General features: G+C 32.3%; 1 protein-coding gene across 5 annotated transcripts in view; it reads right to left on the bottom strand.

Annotated features, from left to right (window-relative positions):
• The window catches only part of GRIK2 (glutamate ionotropic receptor kainate type subunit 2), a 684,613-nt gene that overhangs the window by 26,984 nt on the left and 632,682 nt on the right, over positions 1-24,947 (bottom strand). For all 5 annotated transcript variants that reach the window (XR_002521364.2, XM_021936816.2, XM_031667694.1 and 2 more), the window contains one exon: positions 8,534-8,759. Coding sequence is in view for 4 of the 5 variants with exons in the window: in XM_021936816.2 (XP_021792508.1) it covers positions 8,534-8,759 (226 nt within the window). In the remaining variant the exon portion in view is untranslated. The remainder of the gene's footprint in view (positions 1-8,533; positions 8,760-24,947) is intronic.

Raw genomic sequence — 24,947 nt, 5'->3', positions numbered from 1 at the left:
ACTGAATAGCAAGAAAAAATTATTTAAATGAGTAAGGGACCTGAATAGACATTTCTCAAAAGAAAACATACAAATGGCTAACAGATATATGAAAAAAAGTTCATCATTGTTAATCATTGGGGAAACGCAAATTAAAACCACAATGACCTATCACCTCACACTAGTTAGAAAAGCTACAACAAAAAAAGACAAAAGATAACCGGTATTGGTGAGGATGTGGAGAAAAGGAAACCCTTGCAAACTGTTGATGGGAATGTGAATTAGTGCAACCATCATGGTAAACAGTGTGGAGGCGCCTCAGAAAACTAAAAGTAAAATTAGCATAAGATCCATCAATTTTACTTCTATGTATTTACTCAAAAGATTTGAAATCAGTTTGTCAAAGAGATGTCCATACTCCATTACTCATTGTAGCACTTTTCACAATAGCCAAGTTAGAGGATCAACATTATATTTATAATGAATCAGAGAGTAAAGAAAATGCAGTATGCATAGACACAATGGAATACTATTCAGCCCTAAACGATAATGAAATTGTTGTCATTTGTGACAACCTAGATGAAACAAGAGAATATTACGCTAAATGAAAGAAGCCAGGCACAGAAAGACAGATACAACATATTCTCACTTACATGTGAGATCTAACACATTTGAACTGATAGAAACAGAAAGCAGAGACTGGAGTGTTGACAGAAATGGGGAGATGATGGTCAAAGGGTACAAAATCTCAGACAAGAGGAATAGGGTCTTTTTTAATCTATTGCACAACATGGTGAATATAATTAGTAACAGTGTACTGTACATTTCAAAAATTCTAATACATTTCGAATGTTCACACCACAAAAAAGATAAGTATCTGAGTTGATTGATATGCTAATTAGCTTAATTTAATCATTCCTTATTGTATTCATAAATCACAATATCGCCTTTACGTCATAAATATATACATCATAAATGTTTAGTTTACAATAAATTTTTTAAATAATATAAACACGTTCTACTTGAAGGAATATTTATAGAATACGCAGGAGAATACTCAGGTACCTAAGATCATAAAGGGAGATGCTTATATATGGCATATAAAATGTATCAATGAAGAATTCAAATTATAGACTATATGTATTAGACAGTTGCCTTTTATTAATATTCAGAATATCCTCTAACTTGTGAAAAAGAGAATGTTATCAACCTGTAATGAAACAGCCAACTATTTTTACTGGTTCTGACATATTTCATTTATATTAGTTAAAAGTGACTGGTGAAATAGATTTGCTGTCATATTTATTGAGTATTAAACCATGAAACTCTAACACTAAGTATGAAAATAGAAATAATTTTATCCTATAAACCCTACCATTCTTATGATTTTGGCATCATCATAGTAATACTTAGAATAGTGTTAGGAATGGTTTGATTTCCTTACATTATGCTTTTGTTCCCAATCTAATGTAAAATTCCAAGGAATTAATTATAAGCATTAGATCATTTTATATTAAATCATTACCTAATTAATCATCAAGAACCCAAAAGTTGGAAGAAAAAAAATTTTTTTTTTCAAGACAGTGAACTACCCATTCTTTAAGCATTGCTTAAGTACCTTTTGCAATTTGGCCTGTCTGCTTTGGTCTCACTAAGCTCCACCTATCTAAGTCCCTGCACTAATAACAGGCATTTGTTTATGTCCAATATTGCATTTTCTCTATTTTATGTCAAATTTGTTTTTCCATGTCTGTCTTCTAAAAAAGAAAGATTATTTATATTTATGTTTTATGTTCATTATTTTACAGAGCTAAGCAGGATAGAGTAATAACATTCTTGTAGATTGGTCAAATATAAAGAAAATATACATGCCTTTGAAGATGATTTTTCTCCTAATACATTTTGAGCTCTGTTTTTCAACAGATTGTTTACTAAACATGTCTTTAGAGATGATGCTTCTAATACATTTTGAGCTCTGTTTACTAAAAACTCAAGACATATTTAGAAATGGAAAACCATTTTGCTTGTTTAGGTAATGCCCTATGATAGGAATTTTCTTAACTTTATACAGTAGATATCAATCACTTTCTTCCCATAAAATGATAGTTATCAAATTACAATATACTGATTAGCTGATGGTAAAATCCCAAGTAGGTTTCATTAGAAACAGGTTTCCAATTGGTTAACAATGGGTCATACTAATACTCTGCTTTCGTTGCTATATATTTAATATCTCTAAATATATAAAGACAAGACATTTCTAAAAATGTAAAAATAGAGACCACTAACATATTCTTTCAATTATTAGAGAACATTTCTTCAAAACACTTTTCATTTTTTAAAATTTTCTATAACTTCATATTAGAAGTGATCAAAACATTTCTTTAAAATTCTTTATGCTACATATTCTGATTCAAATACTATAAATACAATATGATCAATATTTATCACAGTTCAATTATGTGAACATGGTTGTATCCACTTATACATAAGGACACTAAGTGTAGTAGGGACTCAGTAACTTCATCAGGTTTCATCCAGGTGAAACTAAAATTTGTACACAAGTCATCTGACTTCAAAGGCCACAGACTCCGTGCAACATGTTAAGAGTATGTCTGTCACATGAGCGTCAGCAAATGCAAAGCATTTGGCTTTGGTATTTAGAACAAACATTTGACTAGTTTTTTCTAATAAGAGTGACTCATTGATCTTACCTACCTCTGCTAACCCAAGGACAACTGTCTGACATAGTCTGACAGTCTGTGGCTAACTAATCTAAAGTAAAATTTGAAGTCATGGTCTTGGACTAATCAGTACAAAACATTAAATGAATTAAATGGTCCAATCTTTGTGTATAAAATCTGTCAGAACTCTGTTTTATGAGAATTATCCATTTCTGCATTGTTTGGGTACCATTTGGTCAACATTTACAATGTTAATGACGGTTGTGCACAGTGGTGCTCACAATTCATCAAATTCCCTCTTGAAGTCTCTTAGATTGTAGCATGCAGCGTGTTGATGATGTCTGTGGATATGGCATAACTTATTGAGATTCTCATGTTTTCAGTGACATGTCATCTAGACTAAAACAAATATGCCAGGAATGTACAGATTGAACAGGTGTAATTTGAGGGTTTTTTTGTTTAATTCAGTCTCTGAAAATTATTAGATCTAGATGTAGCCCTGCAAAATCACTTCAAATATTAAAATTGTGCTGCTTATGCAAAGGGAAAACAGAATGCATTTTAATGGAAGGATTGACCTGCAGAAAGATGACTAATTTGCATCAATTTTTGTGCATTATGTTAAACTAATGAAGACAAATGTATTCATTTATTTCAGTAAAGCTGAAAATCTGAAGGCTGGCAATTTTATGCATCTATAATGATGACTATTACAGTACTTATTATATGATAAATTGAGAATTTTAGAAATGGATGGTGAATAAAACAGGGAACAACATTCTTCTCATACTGATTTCCATTTTAACAAACACTGACATCTGCCTCAAACAAACAACATACCTCCACCAGTACCAATTCTACATCTCTTATCTCACCAAATCATGAGAAATAAAAAAAATAGTGAATCTTATGCATTTAATATTAGAAAACAGAAGTAAAAAAAGGAAATTTCATTTTGTTTATATGCCTAAGTGGTGCACGTCTACCATAAAAAGTCAATAATATAACCCATTGTTACATTTTTTATTTTAGGCTAATTATGGGTAAGCACATTACCCGTAATTTTATCAAACATAATTTGATAAAAGTTACTTGAGGATTATTAATAGTACTACTGCTTTTGGATATTCATAGATGATACTGTTTTAAAGCATTAGCTTGTAAAGGTAACATTAAAGTCAATTACTAAATACAATACACCCTAATATTTCTAATTAAATCAGTAAATACGAGAGAAATAAAACATATGTAACAGCTTTGTGTGTGACTAAAATTATCTTTAAATTTAATCTTCATATTAAACGGCATTGTAAATAGGTCCACTTCATCTTTACATTCCTCATGTGTAGTGTGTATTTCAGTAATTCTCTATTATATGACTAATTTATTTTAGGTTTTGTTCACAGAAATAGTTACTCACTGACTGTTAAATAATTATATACTCACTGACTGGAATTCACTATTGATTTAATCCTACAAGTAAAATAGAAACAACTGAAATTACAGAAAATTACATTATCAATAATATGCACAGACATGAGCACAATTCCATCCCTTTTTCAGCTGCCACATACATTGCTTGTTATTAAAGTTGTGAGGAACTAATACATGAAAGAAAGAGGTCACTAACTCATTGCTAAACATAGAAATCATCTTAATGAGACCCTTCAGTCATTTTATAATATTTCTACCAAATTGCATAAAGCAAAGCAAAATAACACCAACTGGCCCTAATGGATTTTTTCTAGACTGCTACTTTCCTACCAGCTCATGCACTGCTGAGTCTGCCTAGTCCTCAAAGTGTAATATGCATTCAACATTTGAAAAAGAGAAACCAAGAAGGCTTTTAAGTACGGGCAGTCAGGAGAGAAGCAATGCAGCCAAAAATGCCATTAAGGAGGAGAAATGCTCCCAGTTCAGATAAATAGATTATCACCTATGGTGAAATAAGAGGCAAGACGGCACCTGCTCACACAATTTAGACATTCCTTAATGAAACTACCATGATTTTGCTCCTTGCTTTTAACTCACTCCGAGCTTTTAAAAATATTATTTTGAATGAAATAAGAAGCTCAGTTAACTTACCGAGTAAGGTCTCCTGCAACTTCAAAAATCTACCATACAGTAAATGCCACGTTAAAATAAAGTTGCTGCAGTCAGGAAAACTATGAAAGGAATTTAATGTCACTCCAGACTTAATTAAACTTGCTTAAGCTTATTTAGCATTTACCTTCACATCATTGTTGATTGCTCCACTAAGGTATTTTTGTGTAAACAGAGCTTCCTTAATTAAATAGCTTATTCTGAGTCATTCAGAGATCTCACAGCACACTTTGGGCAGTAACGATCACACTCAGAGTGATGAATGGTGGTGGTGAGGTCCCTAAACGAATCAATTAGAAGGTAGCGTGGCAGGCTAAGAAGAGGATGTATGAATTTGGGGGGAAATAGGGCACGGGTGGATATATGTACAATTTTAAAATTTTTTTTCTGATTTCCCACTCAAAAAGATTCATGATATTTCTCTTCACCAAACTACATAGGCTTTCTTGAAAATACCTCAAAATCTGAGAAATAATAAAAGCAAAGAAAAGTAAGTTCCTCTGTTTGATTACATATAGAATATTACTAACGGTGAAATTTTCACTGTGGATTATAGCTCCTGAATATATAAATTAAAAAGCCTGGGGAACTTCTGGAACTAATCTGAATTTTGCAGAACCTTAGCCCATATTCCTCTGCTTTGAATATAGCTATTCTCATTAACTTTCGCTGAGAAAGAGCAAGAACCTCAAGGAATATTTTTCACACCTTAATGAATCCTGTTTGTTTGTTTATAATTACACACAATTTTTAAAATAAGTAAATATATTAACACACTAATATCATTTTCAGCATGCTTCAGCAATGGTAACATAAAAGGCAAATGCTAATTTCCCAGTTGAGAAATGCAGAGTATGATGGTGGTTGAAACAATGAACAGCAAAAGAGAGACAAATAATCCTGCCCTTATCCAGACAACGGAAACCAGGAGAAAGTGGTAGCAATATATGAGTCTCACTCCTTTCAGAGATAACACTAAAAAATGTGTTCATTTATTTCAGCTCTTCCCAAATGAAACTACAGGATGATGGGAGCCTAGCAAACCACTGCTTCCACCTCTCATAACTACTTTAAGAGTGTGCCTGATTTTTTAAATGTGTTCTGAGACATCAACTAACCATATTTCTCCATGTAGTCTAGCCTAATTTAGACTAAACTCTGAGAATCTATCAAGTACATTATCTGCCAAATTATTTAGCATTTAAATGGACCTGAGATAATACAATCCTCTTCTTTTACTAGTTTAAAAAAATTAAAGTTAGAGGCCATAAATTTCAAGTTACTTTTCCAAGGCACTGTAGTGACAAGAATAAGTTCAGAATATCAGTGTGCAGAATACTGCATGATGATATGATATTCACAGCACATTATCAGCCTCTTCTTCTATGAATATATAATTTTTCCTAGGGAAGAAAACATATTTCAAAAATTGTCAAAGAAGTTGTGCATCAAATATTCCAAATAACTGGTGCAGTAACTCATGAAGTTTCTGGGTTCAGCACGCATTTCTTACTGAGGGAAAGAACCATAACTGACCTAACTATCCAGAATGCCAAGATTTGAGTCCTCCCATCAAACAGAGCTAAGGCAATAAACCAAAGCCTTACTGGAAATAAAAGTATAATTTAACACATTTGAGAAGTAAAAAAATGTTTATCAGCAATATAATTGTGAAAATGCAATCATTTTAATACATTTATAGTATATTAAAATTAATTGCCCAATTTTGAATTTGTACATAATATTGGAATAACAGGGACAAAGCTTGAGGAAACCTTTGCCTGGTGGGAGTATATTTTCTGTGGAGAATTTAAAAGCAGTAGCATCAGTATCATTATGCACTGGAAAGTCTAAAACATGTAAAAGATAAAATATTCCTCCTTTAAAATATCTTTTGTTGGTCTAAGTTCTAAACAATTATTTTTGAGTTTTAACAACTGAGCTTTTATTGACTTTCAAATTAGCAAATATTTATCTTTAATTATTTAATAAGCATTATATTCTACCCAGAAATAGAACAGGAAAATTGCAGTTATACCATTTACCCCTCAATTGTATTGACTCAGCTACACTTGCCTATTTTGGGAGTAAGAACTCAAGTTTATTTTTTTTTCATTTCTATAATGACTGCACAATTATTCTTTATTATGACCCTACTACATAAATGCAAGAATTAGTATCTCAAAATTTTGTTGAAACTAATTAAAGCTATTTTAAATCCTAATAAATTTCAGATGATTTTCCATATGTAGTGTGATTTAATATTAATTTTTTTTTGGCAGAAAATTATTTGACTTCCTAGACATTTCAGAGTTGCCAGAAAGCAATGATTGGTTTTAACCAAGTCATTGACAAATTCGCAGAAGTTAAGGTCCAAAACATGTATGGTGTTACTAGTTACTACTGTGATAAATCATGAATATGTTTTCCCCTTTCTTTCAAAAAGTACATTGATGTAAATAAAATATGCTATTACTTTTTTCTCTCTCTACAATTCGTTTCCTGTTGCTACTCTAAAATATTACCGTCACCTTAGTGACTTAAAACAATATAAAATTTATTATCTCAAAGTTCTAGATGTCAGAAGTCCTAAAAGTGATGTCTCTGAAGGACTGTATTTCTTCTAAAGGTCACCTGGCATTTCTTGGCTCATGGCTCGTTCTTCCATCTTCAGTACCAACAAATAATATCTACAGATCTCTCTCCTTTCCTCTCCTCTCCCCTTCTCTTCTTTTCTCTCTCTCTCTCTCTGTCCCTGTCTCTTTCTCTTACATCCCGTCAAAATCACATCTTAACTATGACTCAACCCTATACTCTCCCTATTACAAGGGCTCTTGTGATTACATTGGACCCATATGGTTAATCCAGGAAAATCTCCCCATCTCAAGATCCTTAACTTAATCGCATTTGCAAAGTACCTTTTGCTATGATACGTATTCAAAGTATATGCTATATTCAAAGTATATTGCTATAAAGTAACATATTCAAAGGTTCTGGGGAGTAAGACATGGACATCTCTGGGAAGCCATTATTCTGTCTACCACACGTACATATGTACTGTAATGTTTTATATATATATATATGTATTTACTTACAGCACAAACATATACATATTCATACATGTTTGTGTATATATAATCAAGATTTTTATTATTGTTTTCTGAAAATTACAATTCATTATCTCATTTGATTATTTTGATTAAAAATAATTTGCCATATGAAAGAAGAGGGATGTTACAAATAATCCTCAGTGTTAAGTATTCTAGATGGCATTGGTAAATAGTCTGCTGTTTGCACCTTCTTTTAAGTAAAACAATTCTAATAATATTCATGAGAGCCATTTATGCCTCACTTATTTTAGTTAACTCTCTAAGTCAAACACTGTATTCATAAGCCACAGATTTAAAAAAGTAAATTGTTACAAAAACTTTAGTGTACTCATAAAACATTTTTTGAATTTAAGATTGAAAAGAGAAGGTTAGCTGGGTTATGCTGTGGGTTTTTCAACACTGATACAGTAAAAATATCCACTGACCATTTTGATAGAAATTAATTTTTCCTTTTTTGACTTACCTATTTAGAAGAATATATTGATAACCTGCTTTTATACAAATTGATAACCTGCTTTTATATAGTCACAGAGGGGTAGCAGGATGCATTTGGTTAAAACAAAATTCCTAATGGCATATGTGGAAACACTGTTTTACCGCTGTCTTACAGCAACTCAGATTAATGAACAAAGAACAAATAGCTGACATATAACCTACCCATGGGAGTGCCAACGCCATAACCTTTGGAGTCTATAAGGCCGCCAATCTGTGTCAGGTTACAGTTCCGCTGGGTAACAAACTCGATGGTTGTTGACTCCATTAGGAAAGCATAATCAGAGGTGAGGACTCGCTGGATTCCTTCTTCATTACTTTTGACCAACACTGACTGCCTTCTGCTACTCATAAAGGCCCACATTTTGTCATACGTGGAGATTTTTGATTTCTGAAGAAAATAAATATAAGTTGGTCATAAGAAAGATATTCCTTAGTTTCCATGTGGTCCTATAATGTTTAGACACAATGGACCACATTTATTTTACTTGTACCGTCTTAAACAATATAATTTTTAAGGGATATATATATACCGAAAAAATCTGAATCTGTATAACGAGTTTCTCATAGCAATTTCTCATCATATTTCTAGGTATAGTATAGATTTGTTTAACAAATATATTTTTTTAAATCTTAATGTTTAAAAATGCATCTCAGTAAATCATAGAAAGTTATACATATAATAGAAAATAAATGATTTATAAGGAAGTTCTTTGTTCTTGTCTCTTACCTGAGTATTTCATATTTGTCAACATCTCTTTAACAACAAATATAGAAGAGAGAAACACTGCACTCAGATGGAAACTGTAAGACTACAAGAGTTTGTTTGTTTTCCCCCAATTTAGGTTAACATAACACAGATGCTACATTAACCCCCAGGGATACACACAAAAAAATATAGGTTGAAGAGAGGAGCAGAATGTGTTACCAATAAGGATGTTACAAATAAAGATGTCTACATTTCCACTGAGAAAAAAATTGATCACCTCAGAACTTCTTTAAGCTGGACTTCAGAAATCTATTCTTCAGGCCTACTAAATAACTAAAGATTCCTGGACCAATACAATTGAATAGTGCTTATATCCAACTGAAAATTATGAGTAGGGCTTTACTAGAATTTCATTACTAAAAGAAGAAAATAGGTTTTGTTCAGAAGGTCCTGGTAAAACATAAACAGGATAAACGTTAGCATCTGCTCCTTGAAAGTTCATATGTGAAACCCTTATTGTCATTTAATTATCATACAAATATCAAAAATAATCCTGAAGTTATAAACACAGGAAGGATATTCATCATACTGCTTGCATGATCATAAAAAGTTAAAACTCTTTTCAAGCAAATAGATATGGACTTTTTTTTACAGTTTAAGTATGCTTTTATTTCTACATGTACAAAGAAATAAATGTGATATTACCACTATTTCCACTACAAGGCAGGCCCACAATATTATAGAGAAAAATCCTGGCACTGTTTCAATGATAAAATGGAAATAAGTACCTTATGATTTATTAGGTAAAAGAAAAAGGTATAATGAGTGTTCTCTAAAGACAAGGACAGAATCAGGGCTGAGACTGGGTAGAAATCCAAACCTTTGCTCTGCAGTGAAATACTGAACATGCCTGCCTCATTCTCCCAAAGTGCTGGGATTACAGGTGTGAGCCACCATGCCTGGCCAAGATAATTATATTTTATAATAGTGCATTAATTCATTCATTGTGAATATTTTGCTGTAATCCACATCAAACTTTTTTTTAATCACAACTGAAAACCAAGCAACTTTAAGAAATGTTGCTACTGTATCCTTTACAAATATAGATAGTTTAATTTTAAGTTACTATGAATTATCATATTATTTCACATTTGAACTATCTGGTCTACAGTACTAAGTTAATTGGTGTAATAAGTTTACAAAACATATACTCACTTAAAATTCTTGAAATATTTTCCAGCACTGATTTTTCATTTCTCTAAGTATTTCTACTTAGATGGCAAAATATATTTAGATAGAAAAATCACCCAAAGTGTTTTAATTCTCATAATAAATATGAAAGCCCAATTTAAGAAATATGATTATCTCCTGGTCACCTACAAGGAAATAGGTAACTTTAGAATACACCCTCACTCCACACATGTCCAGAGATAGTCAGTTCCACATCCCTTTCAAAGCCAAAATAAATATGGGTTTAAAAACAGTAGAATTTATTGAAGGGATGCTTTAAAAAACAGATTGTTACAGCCTGTCTCTGAATAGAATGATGACTCCCCCATCCCACCCAAGCAGGGACTAGAGGTTTTATGCTCTGGGAGGAAGCAAGAGCATGCTGGACAGTTGAGCCAAGGAAGACCATATTAAAACCAGAAGAAATAAGTTGAAATCCATAACCAATGTGCAGACCAGTCAGCCTTGTGCCTGTCTTCATTCGTATACTTCCTCCAGAAAGAACAGAAATTTTTTTCAAGCAAAATAGATAGTATTAATAGTAATAATAAAAAATCACATGTATAAATTTTAGTATGTGTCAGACATTATTCTAAATTATTTACAAATATTAAAATTTTTAATTTTTATAAAAATATGTAGGTATTTTCATACCCCTTTTATAAACAAGAAAACCAAAACACAATGATGTTAATGATTTGCCTAAAATTACATGGCTACCTACTGGCAAAACCATGACTCAAACATGAGAAGATTACCTACAAGGTGCATAATCTTAATCAGTGCACTACACCAACTCTATCTAAATATACATTTCATGGATTTTCGAACTAAATTACCCACTACATACTCCACAGTGAAACTCAGTTTTTCAGCTTTGAGTAAGCACCTAGAGTTTGCAGTGAGCCTTTTAAAATCTATTAAATATGATCAAACAGCCAAGGATAACCAGATATTTGAGTACAGCCTCCAACTGAAAATATAAAGACTAAAGCAAACAGAATGGCATAAATGATCCTCAAAGTGGTAAGAAATATTTTACAAATGCAACAAAATAAAAACTCAAAATGCATTCTTATGTATTTAGAACATCAAGAACTCTCTAATATGAGAGAAAGCACTCAAGAAATGCTATCTTGGATATGAACTTGATAGGAGGGATAACTGAAGAAAGTATTCTTCGGCTGGGGCACTATAAGTTAAGGAACAGAGTCCTAGAAAATGATAGCAAAATAAATAAGGAGTAATGAAGGTGACCTGAAGCCTTCTCTCAGCTTTTTAAATTTGGGACAGGCTCCTTCCGACCTCCAGGCCCTGTCTTAAGCTCACTCAGTCCTTTATGTGATTCAGATAGCCTAAGCATCAGGGTATTTTCCCTTCCTTCTCATAGATAATTTACTTCAGATTTCTGGTAATTGTAAATTCTTTATTTGTCCCTTTTACATGTAAATCTTTTTTAAAGGCTCTTGGCAGTTTTTCAACACCAGACTGTCTTTCTAAAGGGCCTGGAGCCAACTCTTTGAAAGGTAATCATCAAGAAAGGAGGCATCTCCTGGAACATGTATACATATGTAACAAACCGGCATGTTGTTCACATGTACCCTAGAACTTAAAGTATAATTAAGAAAAAAAAAAAGGAGGCATCTCTATCTTCCAGTCTCTGTGGAAAGGTAGAAACATAACTTCAGACAGAGGGTCCCTTGTTCCAAGTTGTAGAACTACTTTCTGTGACAAAGATATGAGAAAGTTTATATATCCTTTGGACAAACCCAATTAGCAAACACATATGGTCACAATCCCCCATACCTACCCAAATGTTGTTAAAAACTCCTTCACTCTTAAAAACTCCCAACCCATCCTTTAAAACTCTCCAGAGTTTCAGCCCAGTTTAGAGATTGAGTTCTGATCTCTCTCTTCCTTTTTGGAATAGAAAAGTCTTCTTTGTTGGTTTAGCTTTTCCCAGTGCAATTTTTACTTTCACAGAGCCAAGTTACTCTTATTTAAAATACGTGTATCACCATAGAATACTACACAGTCATAAAAAAGAACAAAATCGTGTATTTTACAGCAACATGGATGCAGCTGGATGGAGGGCATTATCCTAAGTGAATTAACACTGAAACAGAAAACCAAATATTGCACATTCTCAGACATAAATGGGAGCTAAATATTGAGTACTAATGGACATAAAGATAGAAACAATAGACACTAGGGATTACCAAGGGCAGAAGATGAGGGGGGCAAGGGTTGAAAACGCACTGGGGACTATGCTCACTACCTAGGTGACGTGGTCAACAGTACCTCAAACCTCAGCATCACATAATGTATCCATGTAACAAACCTGCACATGTATCTCCTGAATCTAAAATAAAAGTTGAAATTATTAAAAAAATTAAAAATAAAATAAAAATAATAAGTAAAATAAAATATGTGTATTGAATTACTTTTATGCAATAGGCACAATTTTAGACACTGACCAGGGTCCAGGTTTCATAAATAGTTAACACGCAAGAACAAAATATGCCTTAACCATAGGAGCAGTGAGAAGTGAAGGCAATTATGAAGCAGATTGGATATGGATGATGAAATCAGATTTGCATTTTGAAGGGATCACTAAGACTACAGTGTAGAAAGACCATTCACAAGCACATAGCATCAGTCTAAGGAAACAGTACTTGGACTCTGGAGATGGCGTTGGAGAAGGAAAGATATCCAGAAACTCAAGGGGTGTGTGTGTGTGTGTGTGTGTGTGTGTGTGTGTGTGTGAGATTCATAATACTTGGTAATTATTAAAATATAAAAAATAAAGAAGAGGTTTAGGTTGAAAAAGTCCTCGGTTTCTGGTTTAAACTTCAGCATTACTGACAGAGGGAAAAAACTGAAAGAAGATCAAATTTTAGGGGAGAAAGAGTATATCTAGTGAGTTGGGGACACATGAGGAACATTCAAATGGATCTGTAATATGAAGATATATATCTAAGTCTGGAGTTCAGAGGGGAGATCAAAGCTAAACATGTAGATTTTTTGATGTCATATTAGATACAATTGACCAAGTAGTGGATACATGTGGAAAAAGACAGGAGAGGAAGATGAGATGAGTACTAGCATGAAGGCTTGCGGAATTTTGAATTTCACCAACTGGCATAGGAGGCTGAATCTGCTAAGGAAACGTAAAAAGAGTAAATAGAAAAGGAAGAAAATCTAAGTACTGCATGCATTAAGGCAAGAGAAAGTTAAGTGAGGAAGTGGTCCCTTATAGTGATTTTACTAAAAAACCACAAATGATGAAAACTGAATAATTTCCTTTGGATATGGCAACAGAGAGTTTCTTGGTTATTTTAGCAAGGGCTAATTGAGGGGAGTGAAGCTCTTAGAAGTCACATCAAAGTGGATTAAGAAAGGATTTGAGGAAAGTAAACTGGTAGCAGTAAGTGCCAAAAAGAAAAAAATAAATAAAAAGTACAACTCTGAAGATGAGCAGATCCAGGACAGTAGACAGAAGAATATTTTGGTTTAAGTAAGATTTTAAAAGATTGAAGAGATTTGAGCATGTTTAAATGCCAATAGGGGGATGTTTCAAAAGAAAGGAGAGGTTTAAAATGTCAGACAAAGAAAGAACAATCAATAATGCAAAGTTCCTTTGACTAACATCTCCCCATTTCCTCCCCTCAAACGCCTGGTAGCTACTATTCTGCTCCCTGCTTCTACGAGTTCAACTTTTTTTACATTCCATGTATAAGTGAGATCATGTAGCATTTGTCTTTCTGTGCCTAGCTTATGTCATTTAGCATGGTGACTACAGTTAACTATTCTGTAAAATTATACTTGGAAGTTGCCAAGAGAATAGATCTTAAATATTCTCACCACATACACAAAAATATAGGATAATGGCTATGTTAATTAAACTGATTATGATAATTATATATATATATGTATGTAGATATAGATAAGACACCAGGAAAGACTCAGGAATTGAGACTCTGCCTGACTATGTGCGTAGCTGCTGTCAAATTTATTAGGAAAGACTCTCCAAAACTGTAGATATATACAATTTTTATTATTTTATTGAGGTCAACTGTACCTCAGTGAAGCTGAAAAAAAAAAAGTAATGTTCCTAATAAGGTGGTTCTGAGTGGAATAAACGAGGATTTAAAACACTGCCATTGGAAGAGGGGAAGGGAGCAGAAAGAGAGAAGCCTCCACCAACAGCAAGAACAGGTGCCAGCTAAAGCTATCGATTAAAAACAAATACCACTAACAGCCCAGCCCAGTTCCAATGCATGTGAGAGTCAGTCTGGAACATAAACTAAACATGGGATCCATACTCTCATTTACTAGCTATGTGACACTGGCTAAGGCATTTATTTAACCTTTCAGAGATTGTTCTCTCTTCCATAAAACCAAGAATAAAAATAAGAATACACCATAAAAAAAAATAAAATAAAACACTGCCATTGGCTTGACTTGTGGTTTGAAAATATTTATATTAAACACCAATGGGGTCATACTTCCACTGTAAAATATATCGTATAAGGAGAAAATAAGAAGGCTCAGCTAGATTTATTTTTAATAAAGCAGAAAGTTGTTGAACATTCTCAAAGTTAAATAGATTATAGGAACTTGAAAGGTAAAAATCAATAAATGGGAGCTGTACAAGTTAAAGAAAAGGAATAAAAATGCACTTAAGATCAGTGAGGAGGTAAAAATGAAATAAATAATCAAATATTTCTATGTTGAATATGAAAGTTGTATGCAAACTGACATAGAAGAAAGGAAATAAAGTTGCGGTATAAACTAAATATTATAGGTGGAAAACAATGGGCCTGTTGGAGGAACTACCTGTAAATACATTTTGCTCCATCTCCTGTGACAATGGTTAGTGTCTTTCAATGAAGTAGATACTGATCATTGCCAAGGGATCTGATTAAAATCAAACATAGGGACTAAGCTGATCAGCCATAACGTCCAGTCTTTGAAGGTCCTCTGGCCGCTGTGATGAGAGAAAGTGAAGACTGAGACAGAATACCAGGAAAGACTCAGGAATTGAGCACATCCTTGCCCTGTCCATGGCTGCTGCCAAATTTATTAGGAAATACTGCCCAAAAGAATGTAGTACCTAAGAGAAATATATAATATAAAAGACAGGTAGTAAGCTAAGTACATCATAAAATAATTTTCCATTAGCAAAGAATTGAGGTAACAACAAATTACAGGATAATAAAGAGCTCAACTTGAGCGTAGCCAAGTAAAAGATAAGAAATAGCTAAAATATTTTTATTTCCCTCACAGTTGAGAGAACTAAAGCTCCTTGCTTTAAAAGAAAGTGAAAATAGATAAAATTTATGGCATCGTGATTTTACAAAAGAATTTTAATTACATAAAACCTAAAACCACTATAACTTATTTGACAAAAATAAAAAAAAAGATTTCTTAAGTATTATCCTTATAGCTATATTATACAGAGTAATTAGCCAGATAAAGCCAAGAAAATCAGTTAAATAATGTCTCAGAGATATTGTATGAAATGTATATGTAAAAAAAGGGCACTATAAGAAAAATGCATTTTTAAGTTTTTGTAAATAAAATCATCTTATTTTGCCACTCAACTTATCTGCCACTGAAAATACTAGAATGTATTTCTATTTTATTCCTCCTTTCCTTAATTCTGCCCCACATTAAATAAACTTATTTTTCTATGTTACATTAGATGGACTTGGGGTGTCAATGTTTAGCAATGTTTGTTTTATAAAAATGCCGAAATTTGTAAGCTGATTTTTTTTTTTTTTTTTTTTTTGCGACATCAGCACAAACCAATAAAATCAGTTCATAAGACACTGTCTGCTTATGGTAGCAATTTTTATGGACTGTGAAACATGAACAAAATAAGATATTTTTGTCAAAAATGAAATTTAAAGGAATAAGAAATACAACCTTTTATAAAATTCATAATTGCCAAATAATTTTGTGCATTAAAAAGAGCATACAATGTAAATATTTAAAATATTTTAAACATACATCTAACAATTTAAAACTTATAGACATTTTAGTTTAGCTTCTGCTAGAACACCAAATAAAGTTTGCAACCTGGAAATTATTTGGCTCTTTGCAAGTCTCAAAAGACTAACAAATTTTAGGGTAAATTTCTTTTCTGAATGATTTAGTGAACTGGTAAAATATCAATGTAAGAATAGTGCTCTGCAATTTTGTTTTGAATTTCTCCCAAAATATTATGAAAAGCTAATAAGGTAAGGTTTACTCTTGAAACACTTGCATAGATCTTTTCTTTTACTGGGAGCAACATATTTGACAAATACAAAGGCATCTTCTTTTTAAAGATATCTTTGGCCTAAATTATAGTAGGTACACAAATGAATTCTTCTCCTTCGTTCATTTTGTTTGCTGTCAAAAATAAATTAAAATTTAGAAACCATCTTATGCTCATTGAACTTGCTTTTATAAACCTGACTGTCTAAAAGTGATAAGAAAATAGCATTATCAGTATTTGTGTAACATTTTGAAGCAAGGATTTAGAATTAACTTTTTAAGTATCTTCTAGAGGAAAGTTTTCTCCATGAATGAAATGTAAAACCTTTAACATTAATTTTGTTTTAAATATCATAACAACAACACATTAATCAAAGAAAATTGAATACTGTTTGGTAATATGTTTTATTATACATAATAGAAATGTTGACTTCAGCTCAGATACGTTAAAAAGTTAATCAGGTGGTACAACACCCAAAATATCTTGAAGTAATCTGAAAAAGATTTTCTTGTTAACAAATTCGATTTCTTTTGAATTAATAGACATTTATAAATACAAGTTTTGTCTCCTAAATAATAAATATGCCAGAATTAGTTTAACATTGTTATATAGATTAATACAGCAAAATTGATAAAAGCAAATACAGTGATTTCTGACTTTTTTAAATTAACAATGTAGATTTTGTGGTACTTGGTACTTACTCAAATTATTCTTTTTGAATAAATTTCACATGACCAATTTTGTTTATAATACTAACTTAAATATTTGGCTATAATAATAATTCTTATTTTGTTATGAAAAAGTTACATGTAATAAGCCCTAATGCCATAGCAAGGTCTCCTTTGGTAAAAGAGATTCTGGCTGAGATTTCCATTTTAATTTTTTATTACAGAAATAAATTACCAACAATACTGGAACATATGTGCTAGGTAAGAACAGCTGAGCCCTATCTGGACTCATCTGACCTTGGTCACTAGGAAATTAGAGTTAATTCAGGGAAACAAGACTGAAGCCATATGTGGTTCATATCAAAGGTGGATCTGAGTCCAGTGCAGTGATCTGAAAAGCATTCAGTTGTTAGTAAACCTGTCAGTCCTTGGGATAATTCTGGCAGTGTTATCTCAAGGCATCTTTAATCTCTTAAAACAGGATATTTGAAGGGAAAGACAATGAAACAGAGAGAATTGCTCTTCTCAGTGTTACTGTGAATTAATAGAGGAATAAAAGAGATCAGAGTGACTAAGCATAATATGATAGGCAGCAAGTTTAGTATCATTTGGTGCAGTTAAAGACAGTTATCCTTTTTAGGTAGTTGAAACAGCAGTGGATAGTTCATTGTGTACCATTCCAAGTCTCTCATAATGAAGATTCATTGCATATTATCTTTTAAATGAGATGTCTTCAACTTTCCTGATCAAATGTTTTATTTTCTTATAAATAGTAGCCATCAAGAATATATTTTACTGTCATGTGGCCAAACTGAAATGAAATTAAGAAACTTTACTACACTGGGTCAATGAAGGACCTTGGATAAGCCATAATTTATTTTCCCTACCTAATGTAATAAAAAGCTTCTTTAACAATATTGTGGAAGTATTGTGATAAATAAATGAGAAAATTCATCTAAAGCTAATTTGACAGGCCATAAAGCTCTGTAAAGATAATCAGAATTTATTCTTGTTGCTTGTTTTACATAATCAATCAAAAGAGAAGCACAGTACTTGTACACACGATGACTTTGGCATATGCCTACTGTCTTCATATATATATGTAAGTGTGTATGTATATGTCTTTACCATTAAAATAATTCATAATTTTTTAAGGATATGGAAACTTATTTTCCCCTCTATTGGTATTTAATCACCCTAGTAAGCAAGAATAGAAAAAGCACCCTGAGCTTTTGTTGAGGTAGGAGCTTTAACCAACATGACCCTTAAAGCCAAGCCTTTTCAGGTGAGGAGACTTAGAGGCACAAAAGTTTTCTTTTAAAACTCAACTTGTTCTATTTCATAATTCACTAGAATATTCATTCATTCATTTGATCTTTCATTTTAATATATATTGACCACCAGCTTGGTATATATGACCATGCCAGGCACTGTGCGTACGTAGATTTACCAAAAACAAAACATGACCCCTGTCCTGGAAAAGCTTAAAGTCTTATAATGCATTACAAGTACACTGAGAATTAAGACATATCACAATATGAATATGTATAAAGTAATTAATGACTATATTAATCATTAATTTGCAGCACATTTTAATTAGGGGTACAATTTAGCAGAGGGGCTTTGACTATGCTGTTTTCTCTAGCTGGAATGCACTTTCCCTGCATATCCATGTGTCTCACTTCTCCACTTCCTCCTGATGTTTGCTGATACATTAGTTTTTAAAGATAATTTCTAATATTTACCCTATTTAAAATTAAAACCCTGGACTCACCATATATATACCTTATCCTCCTATTTTATTTGTATTCATACTTCTTAATGACTAGGTAGTATATTGTGTTTTTCCTCTTTACATTTATTTATCTGTTCAGTTTCTATCTCTACCTGCTAGAAGAAAAACTCCATTAATGCAAGGATTTTTTTCTATCCTTATAGCTCTTGTACCTGGAACAGTATCTAGTATATCATAGATATCAATAGATACTTATTAAATAAATTTTAGAAATGAATAAATGAATGACTAGATGCATACAATGAAATTATTCCTATCATGCTGGACTTTAGAACACAGGCATATTACTTTCAGCTGTAACATTACCAAGCTAAATGATTTGTGGTTAGTTTATCTCTCTAGAAATCAATTTGTTCAATTGTGGAATAAATGGATTAGGCTATATAAATTCCAAGATATTTTTCAGTGGAGATGGTCTATATATCCATTAATATTTATTTATTTTTGTTCTTTTTTGTTGTATTTATATTTATAAATAACATATATATGTATATATCATGGCACCTGTGATAATTTAATATGGTCATATAATTTGTAATGATCAAATCAGTTTAAGAATAACTAGACATGTACTTCTTTTTCTCATATTCTGTTCATGGCTTCATTCAATAAGAAAAAAAATATATATATATACACACACGCACACATATATATATACCTGACCCAGCTTTAAAGCAAAACAGAAAGATAGCCACATTATTGCTCTACATAAACAATTTTAAATTCTATTTAATTTTAAGTACAGCTTTAATATATTAATGAAAAATCTATTTCACACTCCACATATATCAAGAATGGGAAATGTGTCCTTCTTTTTTCTTTCCTACTTCTAAATCACACATTCCACACTCCTCTTGAAAGCAAGAAAAGGTACAAAACCTTGTTCTTTTAAGGTTCGTACCGTTCAATATTACTACCTGATTTATTTTACTACAGTCTTCTATTCATTTCCTGGATACAGATGTCTGCTTCTCCTCAGTGATGAACTAGTAAATATTTAACAGTTGTCTCTCTGGAAAAGGAAGACTTGCCCTGATTTGTAGTGTTTGTTGATTTTTATTTGCTTTATTTTTACTTGTGGTACTTGCTGATTTTATATTTACTATTAATGATTTCAAGCTGCAGGTATTATGTCAGTCAAATCATAAAATTTCTGTAAATTTATTTCCTGAAAGTCAGTACAAGTCATTTCCAGCATACCGCTGTTTCTCCTTCACCAGCTTGAAACTGGTAAGTCACTCAGAGTCGTTCACATAGAGTGCCCTTCACACAGGACTCAGAGTGACTTGTCAGTCATTCAAAGTCATTACCAACACTTTTCTTAGTGCTTCAGCCAATTGTGGTCACATAATGCTATTTTCAACACCGGGATTTATTTTACTTTCAAAACGAACTACTCAACTTTCCTGCTCTATGATTTTAGACTCTTTTTTCTCCCCACTTTGTTTATTCAGTTTCTTTACTGGTAATCTTTTCCAATTCCACTGGAGCCTCATGCCCACTAAAGACCTACGGTCTTACTATTCATTAGATGTTTCTACTTTTTTATATTATACCATGTTCAGACGATTTTTCCTTGATGTATAATCTCAATATTACTTTTGCCAATATCTTAAACTCACTAAACTCTCTCTTTCCTTTGAACTGTTTAACCCAACCCAGTCCTAGAGTCAACTATCAATGTCTTCTGAATCTGAAGCAGCAAAGCATTGCTGGAAAAAGTGGTACTAATAAGAGTGAAACTGGAGTACGTATTCAACCCTGCCCAGAAAGCTTAGTATCTCTTTCAACTTATTATTTACAACGTCAATTTCAAATTGCTCCTTTCCTGACACTCAAAACTTTCTGTGGACTCAACTCAATTTTAGTAGTTGACTTGGGTTTTACTTTACAGAGAAAAATAAAACCATTTATGGAAACACACTCAAAAATCAATCCAAAACCTTCTTATATCAAAGACCGTCTGTCACAATCTCTCCTCTTCTTCTGTTTGTTACCCTGCAAGCCACAGCGAATCCTTCATTTGCTGCTTTAAATTCCATCACATTCTTACATTATTTACAGGAATCTTATACAATTATTTATTTCTTTTTTTACCACTCCCTTTTTACCGACAACATTTAAACATGTTCAAGCCTTTTAGGTCTTATTTTCTTTCCTCTAGTTAGCATACTTTCCACAGTAGTTATCATACTTTCTCTCTTTCCTTTCACAACAGAATTAATCAAAGAATTTTCTTCATGATTTCATTTCCTTATTTTCTAATTAGTCCACTAGATTCCTTAGTGAAATAAATCTGAGAAAATACACCAATGATCACCATACATTTTAAATTTAAATTAATTTTTTTGGACACAGGTTACTTGGCCACTCTCCAGCATGCCATTCTCTTAACCACTCCTGCATTCTTGCAACACTTTAACAACTACTCTCATCTCCACCACTGTCCCTTCCAATCTGTTCACTACACTGAGCCAGCATGGTTTTCCTAAATCTCAATCTTGATCATATCAACTCTTCCTTCATTAACTCACTTATAAAGCTCTATGTTACTCTTAAGACAGAAAACATGACTCTCTATTATGCTAAAGATTAAAAAAGAAAATAAGGGGCCAGGCGCGGTGGCTCAAGCCTGTAATCCCAGCACTTTGGGAGGCCGAAACGGGTGGATCACGAGGTCAGGAGATCCAGACCATCCTGGCTAACACGGTGAAACCGTGAAACCCCGTCTCTACTAAAAAATACAAAAAACTAGCCGGGCGAGGTGGCGGGCGCCTGTGGTCCCAGCTACTCGGGAGGCTGAGGCAGGAGAATGGCGTGAACCCGGGAGGCGGAGCTTGCAGTGAGCTGAGATCGGCCACTGCACTCCAGCCTGGGCCACAGAGCGAGACTCCGTCTCAAAAAAGAAAAAAAAGAAAAAAAAAAAAAAAAAGAAAAGAAAAGAAAATAATGACTGATGACAAAGCTGTAGCAGGCATAGCTAGTTATCTACCCATTTGCTCCATAAATATTTGAAGAAATGAATGAAGTGATCAGATCAAGTGATGAAGGTACAATGGCAATGCAACACTAGATTATAAAAAATATAATATTGAAGGTGTATCTTCAGAAAAAAATCAATAATGCATCTTTCTTAATTCTGACAGTATGAACTATGCATAAAGTTATTACAGAATAGCTGAAGGAAACATTCAAATCAATCATGAAAATTGATCTGATTTGTTTTGCATTAAGATAAGTTTGTTTGTTTGTTTGTTTGTTTTTAGAGACATGCTTTCACTCTGTCACACAGGCTGGAATGCAGTGGCACAATCGTGGCTTACTCACATTTGGATTACCAAAATGTAAGGTACAATAGTATGCAAAACTAACTAGTAAACCAGGCTCTCAAAGTGTAGTCACAGAAAATGTATGTGTGTACCTGTGTGTGTATGTTTATATTTAATTAGCCAATTTTATCAAATTTTAGAATAAGAAATAACTACTTCACTTAGAAATTAGTCATGGTTTTAATTCATTAACAACTGTGTACGGAGTTTCTTTTTTCATGATTTATGGACTCTGTTTTGAAACATTACCCAGTTATATATACATAAGTTATTTGTTAAATTTTTATATATAAATATATATTTGTGTGGGGGGGGTTATATAGACAGACTCATTTAAAAAGAAAAGAAAAAGAATGAATTTTAGGAACCAAGAGAACTATGCTTGATAGAGGCAGTGAAGTTTAAAAATAATATAAATTATTTATATTAATATGTAAATCTACCCTTGAAAAATCAAGAAAATGTTGGTATATTTATATCCATAGTTTTTTTTTTGTTGTTGTTTGTTTGTTTGTTTGCAAATGTATTAGCATCCTGGCCACGCTGTGTTTGAAACAAGTGAAGAAAGGTCTATGCTACTATTTAAAACAAAACTGACTCCTGCTCACAAAACCAACTTTTTAGAATTCAAAATTCATTCCAGATTGGGTGAAGTTTCAAGGACACTTTAAAGAAATTATAATTATAATTCAACCTTCTTAATACATAAGCAGGGGAGCTCAGCTGTGACTAAAAATGTATGAGAATTAGATATGGATGAATTTAAATTTAGTTAAATAAAAGAAACATCACCTGAAAATACAGGGCAAAGTGAAAATTGAATATAATATAGGAGCCTGAAAAAATACTAATAAGCCTCTGAAAGAACAAACAGTAAAACTCTAGGACATCACCTCTATTATTATTGATGGGTTTTAATATTTTACTTTAAATATTAACTAACAAACTACTAACTGAAAGCTATTAAATAGCATTAGTGAAAACAGTATTAAATATAAAAATTATCTGCACTAAAAACCAAAGTTCAGTCAACATAATGTAGATGGATTGTTTATTTGTAATATATTTACATAATTATTCATCTTGTAAAGAGTATTATTTTAACCATCTATTATCAGATAAACTAAAAATAAGGGAACTAGTTTACCCTCAGTTTTCCATGAAATAAAAATTCAGTACTCACATTTATTTCATTTCCTTATAAGGATTTTATAAAAACAAAGGTTTATTTACTCTGACACTTAATAACTGGGGAAGCAATGCTGGTAATAACAACATCTTAGACCGTAATACAATAGAATTTGAACTTTTACTTTAATTATTTGTCTTTATCATTCAGATTTTCTATCCTTCCTGAGAAAACAAACATAAAATGTGAAATCTTTCATAAAAAGTATTATTATTTTCATTACAATGTTTCTTACTATCTTTACTTCTCATATGAGTTTTGTGACCATGTCTAGGAAGCACATAGTTTTCTATAGAATGAAAATTTAAAACAACTTCTTTTTACATGAATATTCTCAAATATATACATATAAATTGCTCTTCCATTTTCAAAATAGTCATTTTATTTTAAATTTGCTTGAATGTTTCAAGTTCCTCTTTTGAAATTACCTTCAGATGTTATCCTGTTCCTTCGGAATATCCTCATTAATAACAATTCTAATATTAAGATAGTTTTTCTTTTTAAAAAATGTCACAATATTTTAAGTAAAATAATGCATAAGTTATATACTATTTTTGTTATTGTTCTAAAAGCAGGAATAGCTATTGACAAATATTTTCTGATCAAACTTTTCCAAGGCTTTTGAACCTTCACCTAGGCACATCTATGATCTTCTTTATAAAATCCAGTTTTAGCAAAGAACCCTGTTAAGTCAGTTTAGCAAGAAGTTCCCATTCTTAATGTCCAATGACCTAAAATATCTCATTGGGTTCCTCATTCTTCATCATCCCGCAAGGGATGTCTGATCACCTTGGCCTGTCTTTAGCAGAATATTCTTAGGATGGTTTAGTCAGAATCTCCTTACCCTGATGTTTCCTTTTAGTAATTTTTCACCCACTGAGCCCCAGTCTGCTCCATGGCTAAAAATTTCCACTTGCCCATGATATATTCTGAGTTGATCCCAATATCTCTTCACTACTACAATATCCCATTGCAGTGATCCCTAAAGCTACAGCAAAGTTCCTGAAGAAAGTCTGCCATACAATGTTTTAACATGTATCACTGATTATTTTTTCTTTAACACTATAAATAAAGCAATTAGTTCTTGTGTCATAAGCAAGGGTGTCCTAAAAACAATTTCAAAATGAAAGGTCTAGGAGTTTTCTTAGCAATCATATCAAAGACAGGACCCTGAGATACTTCCTCTGTGGAATGTCACTTATTTCCTGTAAGCACTGTACATTATTTCTGGACAATATAGTCTTTTTAACTGAAAGAGGATTTTTCTTAACTAAACATCGTTATTTATAAAGCAGAAAACAATATTTTTTAAAATCTTGCATCTATCTGAAATGTTTTTAACAACTGTATGGGTAATATGATGATAAATTAGATATTTCCACTGATGCACAAAG

Source organism: Papio anubis, chromosome 6 (assembly GCF_008728515.1).
Source record: "Papio anubis isolate 15944 chromosome 6, Panubis1.0, whole genome shotgun sequence".
Lineage (NCBI taxonomy): Eukaryota > Metazoa > Chordata > Mammalia > Primates > Cercopithecidae > Papio > Papio anubis.
Note: the sequence above shows the minus strand (reverse complement) of the source record. Positions and strands in the feature narration are given on the sequence as shown.